A 9,310-nucleotide genomic window follows, 5' to 3' on the forward strand; every position below is an offset into this window, starting at 1 on the left:
TATAGAGCTGATAAGCCTAAAACACCTGGTGACTGAAATGGGTACTGGTAAACTGGACTAGAACTTACAACCACTGATTTTCTAAACAGCAGCTCTAACAGTGTGAGCAAACCAGCTTGATAGTGCCTTTGTAACCCCCTAGCATATCTCCAAGGATATCTATTTTGTTGAGTGTAACCTTGAAAAGGATGAAAAGCAAAGTAATATGCACTGAGGGCTAGGCACTACTGAAGCCAGGTGAAATTAAATAAAAACGCAGGTTTTCCGACACGTAAAAACAAGGTGAAGGACAACGAAGAAATCAGATTATTTTAATCCAGCAGTTGGATTGTAATTGATAGTTTTAAAGGGGGGGGAACCCTCTGAACCCGATACGGGCCTCAATGGAACTGACCAAACTGCATCCAATTTGGATTTAGGCAGAAAAATTGGTCTCCATCTAATTCATAATATTTGTAGAAGCACAACAAAAAAAACCACACAAAATGAAAAAAAAGGTTGGAAGGAAGTTTATTTACATTCAATAAATTATTGAAGAATGAACAAAACATATTGCCAAGATGCAAGACATTAACACCCTACAACTGGCCAGTTTTCCTAACTTTACCAACATTTATACAATGCACGCTGGAGAATGTGCAGCGAATTCTGATTAGAAAATATACATATATTCTTACTGAAAGCAATTATAACTTTAGAAAACTAATACGTCTCAGTCATTGATATACATTTCCAATGTATTTACAGTTATTGCATCATATCAAGTTATGCAGGGATGGTGAAGGAACTGGTGTGTAAAAATAAAAAAATATATAGAACCAGAGCCTACAGTGGTATGATAAACCATGCAGTAAGCAGGAGGCCTGAAATACATTGTTTTCTAGTGCACTACAGGTCTCTTTATTGCTGAAAAGGTAATTGCAGCTACCTTAGGCACTGCTGGCAGAGAACCAGAAGGGTCTTTGCAAGTAAAAAGACAGGATGTTATAACCAACACAAAAAGTTGCAGTTGGGTGGAAATCGAAGTACAAATGTAGAATATTAAAAATACTAAAATATAGATCAAATCTTGCTGTAGAACAAATTTCAGATTTGACTTTCATATGGTGTGAAAAGTTGACGCAAGACCAACACCATCACAATAATAGTTTGTGCCACTGACATTGAAGGCTGATGCATTGATTTGTAAAGGCACGTGGATCAGTGGCCTATTCTGTAATATTACATCCTTCTGTAGTACCCAACCATAATATTTACAATTATATTTATATTAAAAAAAAAAAAAAAAAAAAACACAGCACCAGTATCACATTTTCTGTCTTTAATGAATTTGCAATAAATATCCTTACTCAGAAGAAGTGGTTAATATATACAACGTTTCACAAAATTGTGCACCAAAGGCCAAGTTGCATACCCTCAAGAAAACATAAAATTGACCAAATGGAAACAGTACTTCAATATATTATTATGAAATTCAGTCAACTTTACATATTAAACATTTATTGGTCAAAAAAAATGTTTGCATTGTTCTCTAGGTTTGGTACACAAATAGCACACAATTATTTTTAAGAAAGGGAAAAAAAAAACGGAGTTTACAAGTAGTAAAAACATTTATATTGTACTTGCCATATCAAGCACACAAAAAAAAATAATACACGATTTTGCATAAACTCACATGTAGTCTGTCAGAGCTCTAGTCTAGACCATCAATACGCTTCAGAAATACTTGGCAAATGGCACAAATAATAATAAAAAATACAAAACAAGTGAAATTATACATTGTACACTACAAATAGTCTCTTTGGATAGTGTAACTCCAGATTTGTGAGGTAGTCGCTGCCAACGAGACAGGGGCCACAATGTTTCAGTGGAACTTGGCTATACAAGATCCTTTTGCATAATACAGACTTGGTGGTGGCCTCTATATAACTTGGCATCGCAATGGGGTTGACCAGCTCCACATTTCTGACATCCCCCACAAAGCAAAATGTTATAACCGATACCGATCTAATACGGGTGCCTCGCAAAGACTGATAAATAGCCCCTAGGTTACAGCCGCTCGGAATGACAGCTTTCGGACGTCTTGTTTCACATCCTTACAGCACAGTTAGGTCATAGAAGGAATCCAGCAGCTGCTGACATCACTCCGTGAACATTCTATCGCCTGATGACATCACTGTCAGAAAGAACACGTTGGATGAATTCCGAGATCTGTCTCAATATTGCTGCAACTTCGTGTAATACAAGTTAAAAAAAAAAATCTAACCACCAAATTGAGCAGATGTGACTCGGAAAACTGCAGATACGCTCTCACAGAGAGAGACCTCCGAGATCTCTTTACAAAACACAAAGTGACCGTAATTACTGGAGCCACACTTTGAAGGGAAGGAAAAAAAAAGTCTGTAAGCAGATTTTTTTTTTTTTTTTTTTATAAAGTAGTTATCTTTACAGTAAAGTGCAATGAAAACACAAGGAATCGAGGGTGGGAAATGTAAACAAATTGACTTGACACTGGGGCATCCACCAGTTGATGTGCTCTCTCTCCGTCCCATCGCCTACACAGGGCGAGTAGCCACCCAGCATTGAAGGTGCGTGTACATGGGAGCAGAGCGGTGCTGGCCACATCTCCTTTCACAATAGAACCGGGAAGCGCCTCATTACCACCACGGGCTGCAGGTTTACCCGCAATATCTTCTGCGCCCTCCTACGGGCTGCCGCCACCATCGCCTCGCAGGACACATCCTTGACCCGTATGGTGGGGAAGGTAGTCAGCTTGGGAGTAGCAGCCGCCCAGATCTCCTCCAGGGGCTTGCCCATGTAGAACATGCCCGGGACCTCAGAGGGAGTCGGGCTGCTACAGCCGCTGCCGCCGCTCGTGCTGCTGCCGCCGCTGGATTCCCCGGCGCTGCCGGCTCTGCCCCGTCGCCGCTTTCGGCTCCTGAACGTCAGCCCCCCTCTCCTCTTCCTCTTCGGATTCCTCGGCGGGGCGGCCGCCGCTTGTTTGCCTGGGGGTTTCTGGCGGGGAAGGTCGCTGGGGTCGGGCACCACGGAGCGGCAGGACGAGTAGCCGTAGACGTCCTTGCTGCGCAGGATGACCGGGGAGAAGTCACGCTTGAGGCTGCACAAGAAGTTCCACAGCTCCGTGTCCGAGCTCATGAAGTGCTTGGACTCCGGCACGAACACGGAGAACGCGTCTTCCAACGGCTTGGTGGTCGAGAACTGGAGCTGCGAACGCGAATACACAACTTTTTCCTCCTCCATCTTCCCTTTTGCCCGGCAGAACCTCCCGGCGTCTTTTGTTTCTTTTAAGGCTGGTGGATGTCAAACAGTTAAAGGTGGAGGAGGAGGAGGAGGAGAAGAAAAAAAACTTAAGCGCTGCCCAGATTCGAAGTGCCGCCGCCGACGCCCCCCTTCTGGCCGTCTGATTTAAAGCAGGGAGCCTCCAATGCAATGCCGAAATCAAAATGGCTTCTTTCAACGGCCCCTTACCGTTGGCTATATAACGGCTTCTTTGAAATACGCCACGCGCAGGCTCCGCCCCCTCTTTTGGAATCCAGCGCCGGTGATTGGCTAGGGCCTTTTCACATCACGCACCGATTGGACGGCAAGGGGCGGCCGGGGGTGTGAAGGGGTGGTGTCTGAGGTGGAGCAATGGATGGAGAACCCCAACCAAGTCTTGCCAATGTCGGCCATATTGTTGTTGTAGATTGAGATACTTTTGTGTAACTGTGCGTTTTAGGAAGTTGTGCTTGAGTTACAAAATAAGTGGAAACGCTTATGTATCACATTGTATAGACTTTTGGGGGGTTAGGTATTAAAGTCTCAGCTGAAAAACTGGAACAAAAAAGGAGTCATAACTGCTATACATGTATCAGAGGGGAAAAAAAGCCCATTGCTGTATATGGGTAGGGTGACCAGATTTGCAAAGTAAAAAACGATACATATTAAAAAATTAGAATAGAGTTAGTGCGCGTGGACTAGTGTGTGTTCTACTATCCCTTGTGAGTGTCACTCCTGCAGCTGATCCTTCTCTCGTGACCAACGGGGTAAATACCAACATTACAACAAGACAAAAAAAAAAAGAAGCGCATGGAGGGACTCTATTAGTAGAAATAAATGTTACTTTATGTAAAAAATATACAATGTAACACTTACATAAAAATTTGTTCCAGTCTGCGAGGCATCGAGTCGGAGTTCCACGACATATGACGCTGTGACGACAGACGTCTGGAGTCAACACCTCCTAGCGAGGACGCCGCAACTGTCTTTTCCAGCTGATCGCCGGATTTCCCTGCCAGGAATAGGACTCTGAACACTGCGGTTCCCCTCCTCTCCCCCTTTGTATGGATGGGAAAGCCCCTTACATCGACTGGAACCAAAGTTCAAGTGAACAACTGAGTCCTACTAGGGAGACGGGAACCAATTTTTATGTCCGTGTTGTAATGTATATTTTTTTACATAAAGTAACAGTTATTTTTACTAATAGTGTCCCTCCATGTGCTTTTTTTTGTATATGCAGGAGGGCCCCAGTCATGCGGCGGGTTCCGTTCTAAGGACCCGCCGCAAAGCAAAAATCGGCAGAAAGCGGAACCGGCGATTTTCGTTATGTGCGCATGCGCAGACCGGCAATGCGCCGTTCTACGCATGTGCAACATCGGCAAAAACCCCATTCTGCGCATGCGCGACTCCGGACCGGCCCGTTCTGTGCATGCGCAGACATGGCGGCCCCCTTTTTCGGTATCGCCGTATCTGCGGATCGCCGAAAAGCGGGGCGCCGAGAAGCGGGGCCTTGCTGTATTAAAAAATGTTATCACTGAAAAATAAATATTATAATGGTATTTGTCTAATACCGTCCCCATTTAGGTCGTGATTATAGCGCCCGCACGCACCACGAACAAAAGGCCGTACCTCTATGAGGCAGGCCATAGAGTGCGCGTCACGCGTGCGATTTATCAAAATACAATTGAATTTGTTTTTGCAACGCGATGGCCGCGTTACGTGAGCGGTTCAACCAATGAGGACGAACCACTCACATGATGTCACGGCCACGCCTCCGCCTCCCTATCGCCTCCAACTTGTGTGCATTTTTCGGTCACTTAGTCGCGCACGCCTCTACTATAATCTTAGCCTTATGCTGTTTGATTCATTTTCTTTCACCCCCTTCTCTCTCCTTCGCCACATTCTCTCCCTCCCTCCTTCTCTTGTCTCTCTCCCTCCCCCATTCTCTCTGTGATGGTAGGGGTAGATTTGGCTGCTCTTAAATAAAGGTTAAGACCGTCATAACCTGTACCTGTCAATCATATGATGTATTTATTTATGTAAGGTAAATAGATGGATAAGGGCACAAAGATTTGAATGAAAAAAAGAATGTATTGTGCCATGGTTGTTTATGGCACAATAAATTCTTTTTTTTTTTCATTCAAATCCGTGTGCCCTTGTCCATTTATTTCCATTGGATACTCTGGATGAAATACAAGTCTTCCCTAAGACTAAAGGAGCACCGGTAAATGTATCATTTCTTTATCTGATATTTTTGTGTCCAGCAAGAATTCACACATTTTTTTATTTATGTAAGTACAGTTTATTGAATCAGTTCTATATATGTGATTCTTAAAGTATGAAAAACAGTGATATAACTTTGTTCAAGAGGGTGGACCTGCAGGGGTTAATTCTCTCTTGCAAAAGGAGTTGTAATCACCTCAGAGTTTGGTATTGTAGGCCTGGACACTGTGATAGGATTAAGCCCATTATTGAGGAACCAGGGAGAGGTTAACCACCTGCTGAGTGGACTTGCTCTGTAAGAAAGCTGTAAGCCCTGGGGCTGTATCTGTATTGCCCTGGGAGGGGGGGGGGGGGAGGGATTGTGTGGACATTGTCTTGTATCTGCCTACATCCTGTGGGCTATATTAAGAGTAGGAATTACTATATTTGGGCATGGAATTTTAGGCTTCCCAGAGCACCTTCAACCCCAGTAATCTCGTCAACCGGATCTGGGGCCGTGTGCAGAGACCAGGGCAATTGTTCCTACCAAAACTAGCTGGCATCTCCCTGAATGGGACAGGGGTATAAATACTCATTCTCCCCAGCCTCAACTGAGTCATTCCGGACCTGATAACCTTTGTGAAGGCTGTGTGCTGACAAAGCTGAAAGCTGACAGTGAGTCAGCAGAAGGGAACCGAGGAGATTCAGTGCAGGAGTCTGGACAATCCAGTGTTGCTGCGGTCTGTGTATGCAGTGTTGGTCGGCGCTGTTTGGAGTGAAGCAATGGCGGGGAATTTAAAACTGCTAGCCAGCAGAGAGCAAGGCAGTGCTGCCCATACTACCGAGGACAGTGGCACTAGTTTGGAACGCGTATCGGGGTAAGCTTCCAGACGGAGGTCCCCGCACATAGGACTTTAGGTTGTTGCCCTAGTTGGTCGAGTTTGTGTGTCTGTTTTATGTACTGGAAGTTTTTGGAAACGTTTTCTAATAAACTGACTTTTGTTGAACACTGCAATTCTGTCTAGTGTTACTGATCCCTGGTGTAATTGTCCTGGTCTCCTTTGACACTCTCTCCCCCCATTTTCTCTCTATCTCTCCCTCCTCATTATTCTCCCCCATATTTTTTTTTTCAATCCCACCACCTGGGAGGGTGGTTACAGGTTTCAGCATCGTGGGGTAATGCCTGTTCTGCCCTCAGACCTACCCAGTGTTGGGGCAGGGTCACTAAACCTTTCCCAGATATATAAGATGCTTCCATCCCAAATTGAAGGAGAGATTCCAGGATGTAGCCTACTCCCCAGTGAGTGAGGCGGTTCTACCTTGCCCCATCAGGGGGTGAGGGGTGACGACTAGACCCAAGAGCCTCAAGCCTTTGGGGGCCTAGTCAGGGGTAAAGTGACAGCAAGATGCGAGGGAACGTGATCACCAGCAGGCTGTGATAGAGCAGGGGTGAGCAAACTTTTTATGCCGAGCCCCCCTTTTCATCCATGAAATTTCTCGCCCCCCCCCCCCTGCATGGTGTAATCAAAATCACATGACGTCAGCGCACTTGAGCTGGTTCAGCCAATGAGGGCGAACCAGCTTTTTAACGGTCCCGCTACGCGTCTACAAAAAAAGTATTTAGAACACAAATTACATCACTTCAAAATAAATATTATGATATTTGTCTAATAGCGTCCCCATTTATGCTGTATTATTAATCTCTCTCTTCCCGCCACATTAGGACCTCTCAGGACCTCTCTCCCCTCACCACATTCTAACAGTCCCCAGTCTCTCCCTCTCCCAGTATTTCTCACTCCCCCTCCAGTGTCTCAGTATCTCCCCCTCCCTCCCCCCACTCCCTTTCCCTCCCACCAGTGTGTGTCTCTCTCTCTTTCTCCCACCCCCTAGTGTCTGTCTCACTCCCCCCAGTGTCTCCCTCTGTCCCTCCTCCAGTGTCTGTCACTCGCTCCCTCCCCCCAGTGTCTCTCACACTCTCCCTCCAGCCATTGTGTGTCTCTTCCTCCCACCAGTGTCCCTCCCTCCATCCCCCAGTGTCTCTCACTCTCTCCCTCCCCCAGTGTCTCTCACTCTCCCTCCAGCCATTGTCTCTCCCTCCCCCCTGTGTCTCTCTCACACTCTCCCTCCAGCCATTGTGTCTCTCCCTCCTGCCAGTGTCTCTCTCGCCCTCCCGCCAGTGTCTCTCCCTCCCGCCAGTGTCTCTCTCATCCCCATGGCTGTCTTTCACCCCCATGTCTCTCTTTCACCCCCCCCCCATGTAGCTCTTTCACCCCCCTCCCCGTGTAGCTCTTTCACCCCCATTCCCATGTAGCTCTTTCACCCCCTTCCCATGTAGCTCTTTCACCCCCCTCCCCATGTCACACTCACTCTCACCCCCCTCCCCATGTCACACTCACCTCCCTCCTCATGTCACACTCTCACACTCTCACCCCCTCCCCATGTCACACTCTCACCCCCCCCACACTCTCAGTCTCACCCCCCCACACTTTCACAGTCTCACCCCCATGTCACACTCTCACCCCCTCCCCATGTCAAACTCTCACCCCCCACACTCTCACACTCACCCCCAACACTCTTACCCCCCTCCCCATGTCACTCTCACCCCCCACACTCACAGTCTCACCCCCCCACACTCTCACCCCTCTCCCCATGTCACAGTCTCATCCCCTCCCCATGTCACACTCTCTCACACTCTCACTACCCCCATGTCACACACTCACTCTCACCCCCCCCCTCCCCATGTCACACTTTCCCACTCACCCCCCTCCCATGTCACACTCTCACCCCCCCATGTCACACTCTCACCCCCCTCCCCATGTCTCACTCTCACACTCACCCCCCTCCCCATGTCTCACATTCACCGCCCTCCCCATGTCACACTCACACTTCCCCCCTCTCCCCATGTCCCACTCTCACCCCCTCTCCCCATATCCCACTCCCACTTTTACCCCCTCTCCCCATGTCCCACTCTCATCCCCCCTCCCCATGTCCCACTCTCACCCCCCCCTCCCCATGTCCCACTCTCACCCCCCCTCCCCAAGTCCCACTAACCCCCCCTCCCCATGTCCCTCTCACCCCCCTCCCCATGTCCCACTCTCACCCCCGCTCCCCATGTCCCACTCTCACCCCCCCTCCCCATGTCCCACTCTCACCCCCCCCCTCCCCATGTCCCACTCTCACCCCCCCTCCCCATGTCCCACTCTCACCCCCCTCCCCATGTCCCACTCTCACCCCCCCTCCCCATGTCCCACTCTCACCCCCCCTCCCCATGTCCCACTCTCACCCCCCCACCCCATGTCCCACTCTCACACTCACCACTCACCACGCTGATGCTTCAAGGAGGTGCTGCAGGAACTGAGTAGCACAGCTAATGGGCGAAAGAGAAATTGCAGCTAGAGACTGGCAAAATCGCCATCAGCTGCCTGCGCCCCCCCTAAACAATCTTCCGCCCCCCCAGAGAGGCGCACCCCCCAGTTTGCGCACCGCTGTATAGAGTACCTCTCTTGCGTGGGATATGGAATCAGTTACCTGCCAATAAATGGTACAAAGTTCGCGTCTCCTGTCTATCTTACTGGAAAAAGGTTCCTGTGGGGTTACTACCTGCCTCTGGCAGATCCCTACAGGATGGAGGCGCTGCACCAGGCGGATCAGAATTCGTTCCCTTGCCATTCCTCATACCAACGCGGAGACTCAGGCTTCCTGATAAACAACAGGGGAGCCAGTACAGCACCAAGGTACACCAGTAACAGCCAAATTTCCCTTGGGGGGGGGGGGAAGGTGTTACAAACGTTATAAATGAGACTCACTAAAAATCAGCAAGACTGGTGTT

The 9,310-nt window shown here is 48.2% G+C and overlaps 1 protein-coding gene across 1 annotated transcript; it reads right to left on the reverse strand.

The window, feature by feature from the left end:
- Window positions 1-488: 488 nt before the first annotated feature.
- CCDC71L (coiled-coil domain containing 71 like) lies at window positions 489-3,489 on the reverse strand. Its single transcript, XM_075599700.1, has one exon. The coding sequence runs from the start codon at window positions 3,259-3,261 to the stop codon at window positions 2,632-2,634; it is 630 nt and encodes a 209-aa protein (XP_075455815.1). The 5' UTR covers window positions 3,262-3,489; the 3' UTR covers window positions 489-2,631.
- Window positions 3,490-9,310: the final 5,821 nt, after the last annotated feature.

This window comes from Ascaphus truei, chromosome 5 (genome assembly GCF_040206685.1).
Source record: "Ascaphus truei isolate aAscTru1 chromosome 5, aAscTru1.hap1, whole genome shotgun sequence".
In the NCBI taxonomy this organism is placed as follows: domain Eukaryota; kingdom Metazoa; phylum Chordata; class Amphibia; order Anura; family Ascaphidae; genus Ascaphus; species Ascaphus truei.